At 36.5% G+C, this 20,221-nt stretch overlaps 1 protein-coding gene across 1 annotated transcript in view; it reads right to left on the bottom strand.

The window, feature by feature from the left end:
* Positions 1 to 20,221, bottom strand: part of CNTNAP4 (contactin associated protein family member 4) — a 261,402-nt gene that overhangs the window by 31,860 nt on the left and 209,321 nt on the right. The window contains exons 18-21 of the mRNA XM_058528320.1: positions 10,740 to 10,979; positions 9,048 to 9,272; positions 6,989 to 7,122; positions 6,066 to 6,153 (exon numbers count right to left, since the gene is read on the bottom strand). Of these exons, the coding sequence (XP_058384303.1) occupies positions 6,066 to 6,153; positions 6,989 to 7,122; positions 9,048 to 9,272; positions 10,740 to 10,979 (687 nt within the window). The remainder of the gene's footprint in view (positions 1 to 6,065; positions 6,154 to 6,988; positions 7,123 to 9,047; positions 9,273 to 10,739; positions 10,980 to 20,221) is intronic.

The raw sequence follows: 20,221 nt of genomic DNA, 5'->3' as shown, positions 1-20,221 counted from the left end.
ACACATCAAGGCAACACAAAACAAAACAAAAAATAAAACACAGAAAACAAATCTAAGCAGTTTGGCCACACCTATGAAAAGAGGCCACATTTAAAAAGGAACTCAATATCTTTAATCCACAAAGTTATAGATGAAGAAGCCTTGCCTAAAAATGGTGCAATGAATCAGAGGAGGAGCAGGGCTAGAAACCAGCAGGGCATTTTTACCAGTATATCCAATTACAACAGAAATTCAACAACAACAACAAAAAAGAGTTAGTGAAAAGTAAAATGGCAAAGCAGACAGCAAATACTATGGGGACAAAGGAGCAGTTTTTCATAAAAGGTATTTATTTGCCAACCAAGCCTACTGCTCTCAGATATAACCTTGAAAACCTGATTTAGACAAAAGCCATTTATAGTCAGATATTTTGGGGTAAATGCCCTTCTCTTTTGCTTTCAGCATAACCTGTCTCATCTTAAGTGTGATTTGATAAGATATGTACAAAATCATAGTGTCCTTAAGAAATCTAATGAAACTTTCTTATATACCCTCTTGGCTTTGAAGCAGGTTTTACATAAAATATCCCTGAGATTGAAGTTTGTTCCTAAAGCTCTTCTAAGGAGATGGAGTAGACATCCTCTTCCCTCTGACCACACACTTTATTTACCTCTAGCCTAAGTCTCCACTGCAGAAATCTGAGTTACTTCCTGGCTCTGTAGCCTCAGAAGAGATAAATGATCCCTATGGGTCACTGCCTCTAAATATATCAAAGCTACTGCTCAGAGTGAGTGCAAACCATCCTCGGGCTTTCAGAAAACTCTTCTAACATAAAAAACAATCCATGAACAGAACTCAGAACTTAATTTTACAATGAGTCTTGGATATAGAAAGCAAATATGATGCAGCCTATTCATTACGGAGGACTATGAAGCAAGTTTATCTGATGCAACCCGGTTCCTCTCACTACCACCACGATGTACCAACAAATTTTTGTCGTCAGTGTGCTTGCACCATTATATACCTGACATAAAAAAGCAATAAATAGTCATTGTAAACTAGACTCAGGCCTTGAACAGGAATTTTTCAGTCATTTTACAATAGGTTAAATTATATCATTATTCAAAATGTGGGCACATTTTCCCAGGAGAGGTTTTATGCCATTTCAAGGTTATGTAATAATCTTAATTGAGATTTTTTTTTTCATGTAGTGTAATTGTGACCCAATAGCTTAATGAATCAGCAAAACAACTTCATACCTTCAAATTTCCTTTGATAATTACATCTTAGAGAGATCTCTTTTTAGATAGTTTTCGAGTAAATAGTTCTCTTAAAAGAGCTGGTTGAGGAATCATTCAGTTTGGCATTGGTACTTAATACATTGTGAACAACATACTTCACAATGAAATAACATCAGGCTGTCTGCCTTTTCAGAAGGAAGACCAGAAAGAAAGGAATCGTTTTCTCTCTGTCCTCCAGTATTCATTTCTACAAATGAGGATGGACTGCAGGAACAATTTTTCACTCCAATCATCGTTAATAAACATTATTAGCAGATATCAAGCAAGGAGGGAATTCTTAGGTAACAATATCAAATTGTGCTATGATAACATGGAGACCACCTCTAACCTGTATTATACTTAACAGACGACACTAGCAGAATTCAAATTTCACTGCCCTTATTCTGACTAGTCTCATAGATCATTGTTAGGCTGGCCTGTCCAGCATCTCTGCTGTGGCTGTGTCCTCTCTCTACCCCAAAGGTCCTGTACATACCCCTGCCAATCCCTTCCTCTCTGTCTCTCTTCCATCAATGTCTGTTCTTTAATAAATTCATTCACACATTAGTGCTAAAGTCCCTGATCTCATGGCTTTATTTTTTACTTATTCCTGGTACAGACACATTTTAAAGCATGTTAGTAATTAAAGAAATACACAATTGCTATCTCTTTTTTATTTTAGAAATTACTCTAGTTTTATCATTGCATGAAGATTTCTAGATTTGGCAGCTAATAAATATATTGTGTGATTTGTGACTTTTGCTTTTATCATTTGGTATGCTTTGAAGTATAAGTAGGGTTCTGTTTTACTGTGTTTGCCCAATAAGAGCGATGAGGGTGACGTCATTGTCAAAGGAGTACACTTGCCCCTCCTGCCTGTATCATATACTTGGATTATATGCGCCTCTGCAAAATCCCCATGTCTACCTTATCATTTGCTCTATAATTAAAATCAGACAATATGTTTCAGTATCATGACTGTTCTCTGGGTTTGGGACATGACACTTCTGATCTATGATCACGTATCATGATTAGGAGAAAAGGTGTTTTTAAGTTTCTAACATGGCCCATTCAAAATAATATAGCTGACTCTCCGGAAACGATTAAAGCCCACACAAGGATGAAGTCATGCTACGCACTGAAGACAGTCTATGACCTTTTAACTGCTAAAATATTCAAAAAATCAACCTGATGGACACACAAAATGATTTTAGGTAGATTTCTTAGTTTTCTTGCTTTAAACTGTTACTTCTCTTTGAAAACTTGCTTTAAAAATAATGATTCCATTATCTTAAGAGACATTTCACAATATATTTGCAAAATTACAGCACCCTTAGGTTATCAGGGTCATCTTTTTCCTCACTTCTGGGCCTTGAAGTGAATGTTACATAAAGGAGTCCTGACACATCGAGATTGTTCTAAGGCTCTTCAGTGGAGACTGAGTAGATGTCCTTTCCTCACTGACTACACACATTATTTACATCGGGCCACCACAGTAATCTGAGTGCACTTCCTGGCTCTGTGGCCTCAGAAGAGAGAAATGATCACCAGTCATCATCATCTCTAATATACAAAAGCTACTGCTCAGAAGGAGTGAAAATACCCATCCAGCTTTTACTTAAACCATAAAACTATTCTAACATGTAAAAGTACACAAATACAGAATTCAGAGCTTAATTTTACAGTGAATTATGAATATAAAAAGCAAATTTAATATACTGTACTGATTATAGGAGGATCTGAACTGAGTTGCTTAGCTAAAACCTTGATCTTCCTACCACAACACTCAACTACTAATACATTATTATTGCCAAAGTTATTGAGTCTTTAAGTATTTCAAGTGAAATATGGACTTTGAGATGGTTTCCATGTCACCATAGTACAGTTTGATATTGTTTCTTAAAATTCACCCTCCTTTCTCAGTATCTGCTAGTAATATTTACTAACAGTGAGAGTAATCCAAAATTAGTCCCATAGTTCTTCCTGAGTTTAAGAAGTGAGTAAAGGAGAAAGTTGAGAGGGGGAAAGCATTTCCTTTATTTCTGAGTTTCCATCTGAAATGACAATGGATGGTCATATCTTTAAGTCTTTCGTTGAAAACGTAGGCCAATTACAACTCCAAAAAAAATAATTGGTCAATGTTTATATTCTGCTTTCTCAAAAGAAATTATAAAATGATACAAGTGTTTTAACATACTTTAATTTGGAGGGTAATTTGGAACTATTTTATCTAAAGCAACATAGGGTACATTACACTCAATTAGATACATAGGAACATTTTGTATAATGATTGTATGCCCACTAACCATATGCCACTAACTGTGAGGGCAGATTCTATGTCTACCTTGCTGAGTGGCATTCGCTGTGTACACAACGGGTGACCACAAAGTATGTGCTAAATGAATTAATGAGCCAAATGAGCTTACAGAAATGAAAAACGTACTTGATAAGCGCAGGGCCATGAGAATGTGCCCTGCAGACCTCCAACTAAAGGAGAGTAATTGACCAAGGGCTCCAGCTGCCAGGCTCTGACGTCCATCATTCTACCTGGGACAAAGCCATGCTCCCCATGGGCTTATCCCAGCCAATGGCTGATCACAGCAGGGATTCTAAGGCAGGCTCATTCTTGGGAAACACAGGACTCCTCTAATGGTTGACTTTTACTCAAGGGTTCCTCAAAGACTGTGCAACCTAGAAGTCTAGGATACTTCTAACTTTCCCTCCCTCTCGCCTTCATTTGGAGGCAGAGCTGCATGGCCATCTGACAACTTTGTCAGTCTTGGCCAGCTCTCTTCCCACGTTGTTTCACAAGTGTTCCCTCAATAAAATCCTCACATGGTTAATTTTGTCTTGGCAATTGCTTCTTGAAGGACCCAGATTAACACAATAAGAAACTTCAAGATTGAGCACCTCTCTGGAAAATTAATAGCTCCATTTTAGCAACTATTTTACTACAAATTAATATACCATATTAAGATATAATAATATACTACATAACATTCTATTGTAAATTCATATACCATACCAAATTTGATCATAAATTATTAGTCTCCTTTGAATTACAAATGATTTGAACGTAGCATTAGTCCTCAGTCAAGATCCATACCTCAGGTACACACCAAATAAATTCTTATGTACAGTTTTAGGAGAATGACTTGATTCAGACTATAAAGTTCATCGCTGAATTTGGACTTTAATCTTATTTTTCAGCATGAGTGATATGCATTTTAATAATGTGCTATTCTTGAATAAAAACATTAACATCTTTAATTCCATACTAATCTCCCCTTTTCATTTACAAAAGGGAAACAAATATTTATATAATGAATGTTACTATGCTACTGTTTGATTAATGCAATCCTTCTCATAGAATGCAGACCAGTTTCCCAATTGTTTTATAATATATTTAACATATTTCTACTCACAAAATACATTTTCAACAGTAACTCTGGCATTAAATTTGAAGATGTTATTTCTTCAAAAATATGATTTTATCAACAGTCTGCATAATTGTTAGAATTTTCTATCTTGTATTATACATTTTTATGTAATGTCTTATCTCAGACTTTGCTAGACTGAGAAACTCTTGAGATCAGGATTTATTACATTTATTTGATTTTTTTATTAGCATAGTTGAATTTATATAATTTACACCATGAAACTCACTTGGAATTTTTCAGTTAAGCTTCCAAATACCTAAGTAGTACTTTGCACCTATTTTTTTATGTCCACTATAGCATACTGGAAGAACACTGCTATTCATGATATTTTCCATTTGTTTGGAGAATAAGACCACACAATTTTGGTGCTCATCATGGTACTAGAAAGCCTATAAATATTTATAAACTTAACTATGAACCTTCTCAAGGGCCAACATTTTGATCACTCATCCACAGGTTTAATCAAACATTCTCAAGATTCTGAGATTATGTCCGAGAAATGTAAGGAATTATTAATCAAGGTAAGGTCAAAAAATAAAAGATCACATATCTTGGATAAAACATTCCAGGCTGGTGTCAAATATCAAACTGGGAATGAAAACCAGACTACAAGAAGTCCCCTACCCCCACCAATTCATGCGAAATATCAATACTCTTTATAATTTACTTATAACTAAAAACAAAATCCCTTTTAAAATTTACTGCCCCCTTTTCAATTTAGTCCTTATTGGCAAGTGTAAAAAAAATGTATATATATTTTGATGTCGAAATGGCAAGAGTATGCTTCTACTTCAGTGTTATTATCAGAGGTAATTGGTGGATATAAATAAGAACTATAAGACATTCAGATTGGGCTCTAGCAAGAGTGGCCAGTCACTACAACATCTCCCCATGGCAAACAGGATCCAAGCCATAACCAAAAGCCTATTCACTAACTGGAAGAAAAGCAAGTACCTTCTCCTCCTTTTTTCTTTTAGACCTAATCCTGGTTTTATCATTAGATGATGGTTTGTATATTGGCAGCTGATTGACACAGAGTCTGTTATTTCTATTTATTATTTGATATTTTGAAGTGTGAGAACAATATCATATTTCGTTATGCTCAACTGACACAGGGCGGAGACCAGAGTGGCATTACTATCAAAGGAAGATGCTTGCTCATCCCACGGGAAGTCCCTACTCACGATTACATATACCTCTGAGGATGTACAGTTTCTTCCTTGATTATTACTCACTTCATAATTAAAACAGGCAACAGATTTCTTTTGGCATGATGAATTTGTGTGTGTGTGTGTGTGTCTGGAATATGACCCTTCTGATCCATGTTTATGCATCAAGATTAGGAAAGGTTGTTCCTTTTACTTACCTGAAATCCTGCCCAAGACAAGAGATTTGACTGCACTGAATTCTGTACCTGATGACAGGTGGACTTGTCTCCTTGTATTCTCATCAATCTACAAAATTGTTACATGAGATGCAAACATCCAAATGGATGCCCATTTTGTTGAGAAAAGGACAGGAAGCAAAGGAAGACAAAAGAAAATGATAAAACAGGCAATTGTTAGTATGGCCCCAAAGATTTAGGAAAACCAATTTTAAAGAGTTAGTCATTTATAAAGGTGAATATTATTTTCTAAACTATTTCTAATCTACCCTCAGATACCAGTGTACCCCACCTTATCCACTTACATCATTTTATTTTTCTCCATTGCATAAGAAATCCAAAATTGGTAAAGCCAACAAAAAGATATGAGTTGATAATTTTATTTAGCTTGGTATTTTTACTTGAGTCATTCAGCTAAGAAAGTTTCCTCCAGGTGAGAGCTGAAACATTAGTGCTTCTCTTCAAAAGCTGGTGGAATGAATAATTCCACTTTCTGTGCTGTGACTCACATCATTTTTTAAGATATTCTGATATTGCAATAATTAATTTGTATGCTAGAATTATGGCTGCATTTATACTCATCTGAAGTAAACTGGTTTCATCAGAGTAAGGATAGTCCTACCAGTAGACACTATGATAAACTAGACAGCATTTCCCTCTCGAGCAAAGTAAAATAAACGAGGAAAGCTTGGCATTTTTAAGCATCAAATATTAATAATATCTTGGACAGCATCTTATTGCTTAAAAAACCCTGACCACATTTGATGGTCTGTCTATGATCTGTGCAAGAGCAGCTCTGAAAGGAGTCTTTCCTTATTTTATTCATTGTCAAATTTCTGCTGTACGTCATTCACGCTGGGGAGTCATAATCGTAACCATTGCTTCTGTAGCATTTACTACATTACCTCTACCGAGACCACTCCTTCTTCTCTGTTAATCTTTATGTGGTGAAGTTGCCCATCAGCCATGGTTTTGAAATCAAAGTTAACAACATCAGGTTCTTGATATCTATTTAGCTTGTACCTGATCTGCAAACTTCCTAAAGTATGGAAAAGAAGTTATAGTTTTAGTTAAAACGGTATTTTAAGAACTACTCTTAAAAACTCAGGGTCTTTTTTCTTGTTATTTATTTATTTCCGGGGAAAACTTTGTAATAGTTCATTTGGATGTACTCTTTCATTGTAATTCCTAGAAGTCAGTTTCTACGTGAAATTGCACTATCTTCAAAATCAAGACCAAGCATGTTGCTAGAAGCAGTCTCTTTCCTGCAAATCTCTAATTTTCTTCCTTAGAAGTCAAATATGAGATTAAATATATGCAACTCTCTGTACTAGCTTTAACTTAAAAAAAAATAAGACTTAGTATATTATGAAATGCCAAACTATTGTGGATTATTGCAATAACATTCAGTTTCTATAATCTCATCTTTTTAAAAATATACCTACCACTCCTAAAATGCAATCGACTAATGGAATTGTTATAAGCAAATGTAGTTTTACTAAAGATGAGAAATATTTCCAAGTGGTCATGGCCATAGACTTTGGAAGGAAATTAGGGTGAAATAAATAGTTTTAAGCCAAATTTACTATTAGAATGAATACTAATCAATTGCCTGCAAAGATGTAAATTAACTTACTTCACAGGATATCTTCCAATTTAACTAAAGAAAATGTACTGATATATATATATAAGCTTCAAGTTCAAAATGCATATAGTGAGGGTAAATATACCTATTGAACAATATTTTTATTTTGGTGTTCAGTGTCCTTGGGCTATATTTAATTTAGTTGAACTGATATAGTCACATGTTTGTAAGTTTATTTATTTTCCTCACCCAGAGAATTTCTTTTTTTTTTTTAATAATTTATTTATTTATTTTTTTTTTTCCCCCAAAGCCCCAGTAGATAGTTGTATGTCATAGCTGCACATCCTTCTAGTTGCTGTATGTGGGACGCGGCCTCAGCGTGACCAGAGAAGCGGTGCATCGGTGTGTGCCCGGGGTCCCAACCCGGGCCGCCAGCAGCGGAGCGCGTGCACTTAACCGCTAAGCCACGGGGCCGGCCCACCCAGAGAATTTCTTTATAAAATTTTTATCTTTAATCTGGACATAGGGAAGAGAAAAATAGCGCCAAGTGGCTTTCTATGACAAAATTTCTGTAGCATACACATGTCCCAATCCACATGCCACTACCCCACATTGATGTACCACCATCTCCCATGACTTTTATGGCCTATAATTAGAACTTAGAACCAACATTATTTTGTGGACATTTTCTTACATATAATGCTACATTGTTAACATTCCCTCAAAATTTCTTTACTTTGATTTGAAGGAAATATTTGTTATAAAAATAGGCATCTTGGGGGCCGGTCCGGTGGCACAGCGCTTAAGTTCGTGCGCTCTGCTTTGGCAGCCCGGGGTTGGCGGGTTTGGATTCCAGGCACAGACTGATGCACCGCTTGCCAAGCCATGCTGTGGCAGCATCCCATATAAAGTAGAGGAAGATGGGGACAGACGTTAGCCCAGGACCAATCTTCCTCAGCAAAAAAAAGAGGAGGATTGGCAATGGATGTGAGCTCAGGGCTGATCTTCCTCACACACACAAAAAAATAGGCATCTTATTTCAAAATGAACCACAAAACTGGTACTGATAGTCATGGAATCATAAAGAGCTTCTAGCAATAATAAAGAATAACAAATATTTTATATAAGTAAATTAAAATTTCACACTGAATATGTAAAATTATCAAAATTATAAAGAGATACAGCCATCTTAATTGTTTTAAATAATCCTTTTAGATTAAATTTATAGGATAGTACTGAAAAAACAAAATGGGTACAAAAAACAGGCATAGTTTCTTTCCTGTTTGTAGTTTGAGAAGCAAGAACATGAGAAGCATCCATATCATTACTAATCCAATGCTCTAATTCAATTCTCCCTCTCTCATCTAAAAAGCACTCACCGTTTCTGGCAATGATAACTGAAAGGTATTCTTTGTAAAAGGAACTAAGATAAAGCAGTAAGCTTGGTGTTCGTGTGGTTCGGAAGCTAAATTTGATCATTTCTCTGCTCAGCTTCATATCACCATGAAATGAAGCAGCATGAGAGCTGGAGTTTTTACTTAAGGAATAATTTTCTTGGAAGTTGTAAATCATGGATGAGCCAGATCCAAAATATGCAGAAATCTCTGAAATGATATGCACATTTTATGTTAAAATATTTAAATACAAGGATTTTGTTTCAGTTATATTAATTGATATTTTTTTAATTTTAAAAATAACTATCCAAGCTTTTTAAAATCATTTTACTTATATGAGATTAATATCCCAAATTCTCTCTCTCTCTCACACACACACACACACACACACCAAATATGTATGTATAAAATGAAGAGGATGGTGGGAGGGGTAGTAAGTTTGGACCCTGGAACTCTGCTTCTCTGCTTTCTCCATTCCTGTGAAGGGCCAGCTGTTGAACACGAGTTGAAGGTGATGCTTACGGGTAATACAGCAATATCTCCACTCTCCTGGCCCTTCAGGTCTTTTTTGTTTGTTTTATTAATTTTACTATCTATAATATGCTTTTTATATTCAACACAATATGTGGATGCAGAATCACATTCCTGATTGCACTTAGCAAGATGAACTGGAAATCATGTAGATTCAGAAAATGAAGACATGTTCTTGAGCAGAAGTGGTCTTAACTCTAACTTTAAACGTGAAAAGCCTCCTAGAATGATTGCAGCAGTGTCTGCATTACTATCACGGGTTGATTTTAAATTATAACTTCTTCTTGATAAAAAGTAGATAGTTGAAGAGTGCATTTTTGCCAACTTTTCATGAAATAATCCTAAACGCTTTCTTTGAAAAGCAAAAGTTGCTTCAATTTGGAGCCAATTTTTGTTAGCCTCCTTCGGGAAAAGACTCAGTAGCCCAGAAAGACTTAAAGCAACTGAATTAAATTGGATAAGTTTTCTATGAAGGACTATGAAAGTATAGCAAATGTTTGTCTATTTAGAGAAGTCTGTCCAGAACACGTCATACTACACTCAGTTCCTTATTTCTTCCATGACATAGATCAGTGAACAAGACAAACTGAAAAATATTCCACTATTTTATGTCACCAACAGATATTCGACAGATAATAGAGCAAAATGCCTGAGTATTATTTTATTACATATCAATATTTAATGGAAAAGTTGTATATATTCCTGGAAAAATATCTGTTTGACAAACAAATAAAAAACAACAACAACGCTTCCTAAATTTCCTTGCATTGTTGACTATCTTCATCAAAAATAACAAAAATGCCTTTAATGAGTTTAAAACAGAGAATTGCCCCACGGGGCAGGTTGTGGACAGCCAAATGATTTAAGAGCACCAATATTAGATAGAAACAAGCAGACTGACTGAGCAGCCAACACTTTAAGACACCTAGAGGAACTATTAGAGGATTTATCATCAAAAATGCTAGGTTTCTAAGAATTGAGGCAAGTATCTAAGCAATGTAACATGATTGGCATAAAATAGGTAACTTGCAAAAAAAATTGTAAATGGAAACATTTTTGTTTCCAATAGCTACAGAGAAAAGCACTGTATGATGTTTTATTCATAGTGAACAAGTTTTTCTGCTAGGGCACCCACGTCACACTTACCATCTGAGCAGAACGGCCCTGTGTATGCAGATAAGGTGCAGTCACAAGAGAACCCACTGGGCTTTTCTCTGCATTTCCCTCCATTGAGACACAGCTTTCCGTAGCTGCTGCAATGCCCTCTACAACCAGGCTCCACTCCGGGGGTCACCTTGGCTCTTTCCTCCAGGTCCAGGGCCACTCCGTTCAACTGCAGAGACCGAATGCATCCCAGAAAGCCCCTCTGTCTGGTGGCCGTTCCACCTAAAAGGGAAATACTGCAAATGGAAACACGTTCCTAGGTGTTTTATTCAGGATTTAGAGACCAAACAAAACTGAGGCCTCACAGAGAATGGCAAAAATTGTGGCCTTACTATGGCAAAAATTTAACGAGCAAATATAATTTTGGAAGCACAATTTGTGACAAAATATTAAAAGACTTAAAAAAGATAAAACATTATTTCATTACTTTTTTCAAAAGTTGAATTTGTTACATATTTGTTTTCTTAAAAAATATGTATTAAACTTTCAACTGGGGAGTTGGGGAGGGTTTTTCTTTTTATTAGTCTCTTTATTTCAAAAAACAAAATAAAGGTTATATCTTACTTTCATTCAAAATAACAATGATATGTATTGATATTCTTATGGGAAAACTAATTTTTTTGCAATTTTAAATAAGCATATATTTGTGGGTAAGTGTAGTTTGTCCTTCATATTAAAATCTGATCCTGATGGTGGCACAGTTCTAATTTAGTGAGAATTATGAAGGAATCCTTGAGTTCTTCTAACTTGACTGTGCACTGATGTGGTCTTTTGGCTGTTAAGAAAGATGGTAATTGAGTGTCAGATTATTTGCTTTTGTCCTGCATATTTCTCAGTGATCTTTTTTCTAAATGTTGGTCCAGTGTTCATTGTTTTAAGCTTGGAAAGATTCTTAACCAAACTGGGAAATGGGACTGATGAAGAAACACAGTCGTGTAACATTTACTGAATAATATATAACAATATGCATTTATCAAGTCACCCTTAAGAGATTACAATGTTTGGGTAGAATCAGACCCCATTATCGTAAGGCAGAGGTTCTCAAACTTTAAGGACTATGAGTACCACACGGAAAGCTTCTTAAAAATACAGACTTGAGGGCCGGCCCCGTGGCTTAGCGGTTAAGTGCGCGCACTCCGCTGCTGGCTGCCCGGGTTCGGATCCCGGGCGCACACTGACGCACCGCTTCTCCGGCCATGCTGAGGCCGTGTCCCACCTACAGCAACTAGAAGGATGTGCAACTATGATGTACAACTACCTACTGGGGCTTTGGGGGAAAATAAATAAAAATTAAAAAAAAAAAATACAGATTTGAGGGCCGGCCCCGTGGCTTAGTGGTTAAGTGCTCGCGCTCCACTGCTGGTGGCCCGGGTTCGGATCCCCGGCGCGCACCGACGCACCGCTTCTCTGGCCATGCTGAGGCCACGTCCCACATACAGCAACTAGAAGGATGTGCAACTATGACATACAACTGTCTACTGGGGCTTTGGGGGGAAAAAAAAGGAGGAGGATTGGCAATAGATGTTACCTCAGGGCTGGTCTTCCTCAGCAAAAAGAGGAGGATTAGCATGGATGTTAGCTCAGGGCTGATCTTCCTCACACACAAAAAAAAATACAGACTTGAGGGCTCCCTCCAAGATATACTGATTCTGTGGCTGGAAATAGGGCTGTGAATCGAAACAGTCGACAAGCCTCGCAGGTGAATCTTATTCAGATAATCACTTCACCACCACATTTTATAAGCACTATCGTAATAGGAATGTAAGCTTTAGGTGGACTTTCACATAAATTTGGGTCCAGGAATTTCATCATAAATTAATGCTCAGATCTTGAAGCGGAAAAGAGTACCCTAATCTAAACAATCCGGGCGATTCTACCAAGAAGCAGTTAGGTGGTCCTGGGTCCTCTAAAAAGTAGCTTCATCTTTGAACAGATGGTGCTGCCTCACCTCCAGGATCTTACACTTGCTCTGTATGTATTCTCTCTTCCTAGAACATGTTCACTCCTCTCCCATTTCACTTAGCTAGCTCCTAATACAGCTTTAATTACTTAAGATCTCCTCATCCTCAGAGATTCAACAGTTTTCTTTTTGTCTTTCAGACCCAAAAATTGGCCAGAATAAATAGGTCTCAATAAATAGGTCTTTGTCATCATCTACCAGACTTTACATTTTACCAGTTTACTTTGTATATTGTCAGTGTCCCTCAAATACACATTCGATAAGGGCTGCTTAATCCCATTGTATCCCCAGCACACAGAACAGTGTTTGACACACAATAGCTGTGCAATAAGTATTTACAATAATAACTAATTAATTAGAAATTAACATTAGTAATAACTAATTATTAATGCTCAACTTGATATTGATAAATAATTAACACATTCAGTAATTAAACTGGATTATACTGTGGGAGAGGGAGATGGGGGCTTGTGGTGATTCCAAGGCTGAAGAGAGGAAGACCTTTTGTCCTACAGGGATGTTTGGGTCCGTGAGACTGAGAATGAGGATAAAACTCAACGGATATTTCTGAATAAATTAATTCTATACTTTTGGATAATGAAATAACGATGAAGAGGGAACTAAAAGAATTCCTGAGAATTTTGGACTCACGCCACTAAAGCTATTTTGAATTCAGATTCACAGATATGTTGGTCTCTATTCAAATGACTGTATTTAAATTTCTGTATTCAAATTGCTTCAGTTTACATAATTTGTGCCTCTTCAATGAAGGATATAAAAGTCTTAAGGATGTGGGTCATATTTTCCATTTATAAATCCAGATGCAGTATGGTAGGGAGCCAGACATATCCCAATTCCAGTTTACGTGGGCATGGCAGTGAAGAAGGAGCTGATTTCCTCTCAGAGCTTCAGTAGAGCTGACCATCTTCTGACTTAATTCCTCCTCATTTTCTCAGCCTCCTTCCACTCTTGAAGTCTCTCTTCTCCCCTGATTCTCACGACTCCTCTTATTTTCCTTCCACATCAATGCTGCTACTCGCCTTAGCTTCATCCTCCCTATTCTACTCTGCTAACTCAACTCAATAAGAGTGTCTAGGGCTCAGAGTTAATTAGTTGACCAAGCTTTCGGCATGCTTGCTGGGTAAGGCAGCCTGCAGGCTTGGTCTCAGTTTTGGCCCAGGAATTCTTTGGAGGAGGGCCAGGTGCTGTGAAGTCTGGGTTAGAGGTATATTCCCAGTGTATTTCATTTACTTCCTGTTAGAATACTTTAAATCATGGTATATAGTTTATAGCACATCGTAACGTTAAATCATGGTCTGTTATGCATTTGTCAGTCTGAAACATCCACAGTCTCTCTGATTTAGGGGTTTAGCTCAGCCTGCCAGTGACATAATAATAACTAAATAACTTGGAGTCCAACAACTGAATACAATCCATTTTCATCTATTCCAATCTTGTTTATTCTTGTTTGTTTTCCTTTGTTTTATTTTAGATGATGAGGAACTAGAGGCATAGAGAAGTCCAGGGACTAGTCCATGAGCACAGCTGAGGAAATATTAGAACAAACACATTTAGTTAGAGGCAGAAGAAGGCTAAAACTTATAGTTGGCCCTCTATTACAAGAAAGTCCCTTTCCTCTTCACATCAAGATATGGTCAAAGAAGAAAATTTCCATTTTTCTTCTACTTCTCAGATCATTTTTGGTTTGAATGGCATTTCAGTTCTGCAAACTTTATCTAGCAGATCTTGATGGGCACTGTGTCTGATACTGGAGGTACTAGAGTTACATGCAACTGATCTGCTCTCAAAGAGCTCACAGTCCAGGAATAGATTTAGACAGAGAAACACATGATTACCACATGGTGTTAAGGGTAGAAATATATACCAGGTAGAAAAGAAGGTCAGAGGATGGGATATTAACAGGAAAAAAAATGTATATATGTATGAAATACGTGCTTAAATAGCATTTGTCATAGTGAGAAGAAAATCAATGCCCAGCTTTGTAAACAGGACTTCTTAACTCTGTATTTTCAAGGAGTTAATGTTTACCTAATCAAATAGTTTTAAACTACATTTTTAAATTATTAAAAAACACATCTAATTAAACATAAACATTTGTGTCATACACGTATTGAGGATTTTTACTTTACCATCAGGTTTCAAGTTAATGACTTTTTATTTCAAGGGGTGACTATTCTGGAAAACATGGCTAATGTAAATAGGATTGGGCTTGAAAGCTTAATTAAAGATTCCAGTGACTTTTCAGGGTTAGAGTACATCTAATTAAAGTGAGGTGCAGTTTGATTAATTGATTCTGGATGTTTCAGCCGAGCTATTATGTTTCGAACTGTCTTCCAATTAATTTTCTATCAATTTACCCGTCATGCTTTATCAGATATAATGAATTCCGGAACTTCACCAACAGAGTGTCTTGTGAAACAAATGCCTAACCTTTCCATGGGAATGAATACAACTAAATTTGTTCACTTATGTAACAGTATCAGGATATGGCACCTAAATAAGAGTGTGAGGCACTGGGTAGAGACCGAGAGAGCCCAATCCTTTTATCACATTCATTACTCTCCAAAAGTTAGTCTAAGTGACAGATGCTACTGTCACAGAGTATGAGCTCACTTTTTCCTATGCCAATTTTCCACTATTTTTGTGGCAGGAAGACCTTTAATTTTTTAATGGCAAATTATTTATGCGCTGTGCTTGAATACTATTGAGGATTAATTGGGTACAACTGTATACCTCGCCAAGGGGCCTTAGAGAAACAAAGAAATCAAGATCCTCATATTTCTCTTTAAAATTCAAAGTTATGAAAGCTTGTCTGGCAGAGTATAGAGTCTCTCTCTGACCATAGCACTATGACAGATAGAGGCAGTGAAGGCCCTGGCCACACATCAGCTTGAGGCAGGAAAGTGATAGAGCATGTGGGCTGGGCCCAGGACCAAGTCAAGGGATTGAACGGAAAAAGTGGTCTTCTGTATATCATGCATTGGGTCTTGAGTCCTGTCCCTACTCAGTCCTGTCCCTACTTGGATACATTCCAAGACCCCCAGTGGATGTCTGAAACCGTGGATGGTTCCAAACCCTACGTATACTACGTTTTTTCCTATCCATACATACCTATGATAAAGTTTAACTTATAAATTAGGCACAGAAGAGATTAACAACAATAACTAATAATGAAACAGAACAAGTATAACAAGATACTGTAATAAAAGTTACCATAGATCTTAGCAACCTCAGCATATAATTTTTTTTCCTTCCTTTAATTAAGTTGAGAACTTGCACCTTTTCACTTAAAGGAAGCACTTTATGGCTTCTCTTTGGCATATTCGAATTGCCAGCATCACTATTATTGTGCTTTGGGGACACTGTTAAGTAAAATAAGGGTTACTTGAACACAAACACTGGGATACGGTGACAGTTGATCTGATAACCGAGACAGCTACTAAGTGACTAATGGGCAGGTAGTGTTACAGTGTGACTATGCCAAATAAAGGGATGATTCACATCCCAGGTGGGACAGAGCAGGACAGCATAAGATTTCATCACACTACTCAGAATGGTGTGCAATTTAAAACTTATGAATTGTTTATTTCTGGAATTTTCCATTTAATATTTTTGAATGACGGTTGACCATGGGTAACTGAAACCTCAGAAAGCAAAACCCTGGATAAGGGGGGACTACTGTATTAGTTAAAGTAGAGAGCTATGAGACTGGGAGCCTAGCTATCATTTTGCCATGGAATGTTCCTCATTGAGCAAAGTGCTGGGAGGGCTGGGAAGAGGAGGACTGTTCTCCCTCATTCTTGAAGAACTATTATGGTTGAAAGAGGCAGCTGCTGTAAGCAACAGTGTCACCAGCAGGAAATTCAGTCACTTCTCCCTGAACCAAAGTCAGTGGTGAGAACATGTCCTGGTGGTAGTAGCAGTCAAGAAAAGTGGGTCTATTTAACTTCTCACATCAAGGTCTCAGCAGCTCTCTGGTTTGACCACACTAAGGCCTATTTTAAAGAAATGAACTGTTGGTGGTATTAGAAATATTCTCTGGTCTCAAGAGATGCCACCTGAATTCTGATTTCAATCCACAATCACTAAGATTTGCTCACTGGACATGGAAAAGCACACTGGGAGATTCTTAGGTTAACCATGAAAAAGACATCTCAAGGAGGCAAGGAGAACATAATTGAAACAAATGATATGACTACATTAAAGAGAAATGTGACTTTTATTGCACTGCACTTTGGTACTAGAGGAACATATTTACTACAAAAGAAAATTAGGCTGCAATAAAAATTATTCAGACATAAAGCTGTTTAACATTCTTTTCCTGTAGCTATATTTCAGCCTATCAAAAACAAAGTAAAAAGAAAAAAATCTAGAATATGTTATAATTAAGAACTTCTGTTCATCAAAAGACATCATTAACAATATAAAATTATAATCCGCAGAGAGAGAGAAGATATTTGTAATTAATTTATCAGAAAAGGACTCACCCAAAATACATAAAGAATACCTACAAATTTATTATTTTTTTAAAGAAGACGACAACCCTATAGAAAATGGGCAACAGATTGGAAGAGCCACTTTATAAAGGAGGATATCCAAATGGTCAACAGAGATTAGACAGTGACCCCTAATGCTTACCATACACATGTCCTCTGACCTCATAATTCCACTCCCAGATATACACCCAACAGAAATACAAGCATATGTTCACCAAAGACCAACACAAGGATGTATTTGTAGTATCCAACTTTGAAACTACAGAAATGCCCACGCACAGTAAAGAAATATATCTTTGTACTCTACTGCCAGTGTCCCAAAATATCCTCAGGTGATACCAATGTGCAACTAAAGTTGAAAACCACGTCCTCAGAGCTCCAAGAGGCTTAGAGTTCAACATCAACCTTTGCGTATGGCATTTAGAAACTGTTTGCTCTAGATACTCAACAAATATTCATATATTTGATGCAATTTAAATGCAATGCAAATGACTTCTGAGTCTATTTCAGGAGTCTTACTTCTCCTTCAGGTCCTAGTCACCTAGTATTGAAATGGAGTTTGTCCATTTAAAAACCTGTCAGTAAGAGAATTTAGACCGCAAACAAAAAATTGCAGAGCTGGTTGAATGAAAATCAATTCAAGGCTAATTTAAGAAGCTTCTAAGAAAAATGCTGAGTTTACAAACCAAAATAGAAAATGACCACTGTCACATTTCAGCTTAAAAAAAATGATTGATTCTTTTCTCTCCAACGTTTCTGTGGCTGGAAAACGTTTGTGGGCGTCTGATAACAGCAGTGACTCTCGACACTGAGTCCTCAGTGTTACAAGATCAAGGGCAAATGTTTAATACAGCAATTAGCATCACTTTACGAAACTTATTTTTCAAGATAATGAATTGCACCTCTGAATAAGACTATTTAACTAAAATATATCATAAATCACACACATACAAAAAGGACAAAGTGAATGAATGTGAAAAAGTCGATAAAGACTCAGTGCCACGATTAAGAACAAGAGTGGAGAAATATGGCTACAAGTAGAATGTGAAGCATCATGTTTATTATGAAAAGCATTGATGGCTGAGGTTATTTGGGGAAGGGGAGATGTTCATTGCACAGGTGCTCATTGTTTCTATTCTGTCACATTATATCACATCACATTAATGTTAACTTTTTTCACTTTTTCATACAAGATTTTTTGTTTATTATTTTATTACTCCTTCACTTTGCAGTTTAGATTAGTTAAAGATAATTGTTCTAATATTTGGAACTACAGGGATTGTTAAAATCCTACTGTTTTATAAATCTTTGGTGTAGATTAACACTAGTTCAATCTCTGACCTATCATTTTCATATTCCTATTTCAATTGTCATATATAATTGTTACCCAGCTGAATCATTTTTTTTAAACGAAAAATAATTTTATTGAGGTAACACTGGTTTATAGCATTATATAAATTTCAGATGTACATCATTATATCTCAATTTCTGTGAAGACTACATTGTGTTCACCACCCAAAGTCTAATTGCCATCCATCACCATATACACGTGCCCTTTTATCCCTTTCATCCTCCCGCCCCCATTCCTCCCTGGCAACCACCAATCCATTCTCTGTGTCTAAGTGTTTGGTTGCTGTTGTTTTTTGTTTTTTTGTTTTTGTGAGGGAGATTAGCCCTGAGCTAACATCCGTTACCAATCCTCCTCTTTTTGCTGAGGAAGACTGGCCCTGGGCTAACACCCGTGCCCATCTTCCTCTACTTTATATGGAAAGCCGCCACAGCATGGCTTGACAAGCATTATGTCGGTGCGTGTCCAGGATCCAAACCTGTGAACCTCGGGCCACCGAAGCAGAGTGCACGCACTTAACTGATATGCCACTGGGCCGGCCCTGTTCTTTGGTTTTTTTAATCTTCTACTTATGAGTGAAATCATATGGTGTTTGGCTTTCTCCATCAGATTCATTTCGCACTGCTGGTAAGAATGTAAATTGGTGCAGCCATCATGGAAAACAGTATGGAGATTCCTCAAAAAATTAAGAATAAAACTACCACATGATCCAGCTATGCTACTTCTGAGTATTTATCCAAAGAACACAAAAACACTTATTTGAAAAGATATATGCACCTCTATGTTCATTGCAACATTATTCACAATAGCCAAGACTTGGAAACAACCTAAGTGCCCAGGAATGGATGAATAGATAAAGAAGCTCTGATTATATATATTTATATATACACACACACACACACACACACACACACACACAATGGAATACTACTCAGCTATAAAAAAGATGAAATCTTCCCATTTGTGACAACATGGATGGACCTTGAGGGCATTGTGAATCACATTTTTAAACATGCTTTATATCTGTTTTTATTGATTTTGCTCAGAAGTTAAAGCATTAGTCTTGTCTCAAAGTTTCACTCTGAGATGAAAACACACTTTATGAGTGGTCTTTAGTGGAGAAAGTGAAGCAAGCAATGGAGAAAAAACACTGGATTTTTTCATGTTATCCCCTTGCAGTAGTCACTTCTGAAAGACTTCCAAAAACTTTAATCCCAAAAAAACATAATGTCAACAAATATCATCAACATAGGCCTAGCTATGATAGCACAGTGAGATGGAGAATATAATTTTAATAAAAATTAACATATATTCAAGTATCCACAACTTTTTACTTATAGGTAAAAGTGTTAAAGATAATATCTCAAACATATTTCTACATGATCGAAATTTCTAATGGTTCATATTTGTAGTATTATAAAATAACTTTATTTGGTATTTGAAATATTCCTCAATAGTTTTGATGTTTTATGCTAAATTTGTTTACAAACAAGAAGGTGCATTTTTGGTAAAAGCTCCTAAATGCTAGGATAATAATCTATCTTAGACTGAATAACACTAACTTAGTCTTTCAGTTTTGTCCTGCATTTATAAAGATTATGTTTCCATGTAATTTGAAACAACACTATTATTATTATTA

The sequence above is a fragment of the Diceros bicornis genome, chromosome 32, assembly GCF_020826845.1.
Source record: "Diceros bicornis minor isolate mBicDic1 chromosome 32, mDicBic1.mat.cur, whole genome shotgun sequence".
Classification (NCBI taxonomy): Eukaryota; Metazoa; Chordata; class Mammalia; order Perissodactyla; family Rhinocerotidae; genus Diceros; species Diceros bicornis.
The sequence above is the reverse complement of the archived record's forward strand: the minus strand, read 5'-3'. Positions and strand labels throughout refer to the sequence as shown.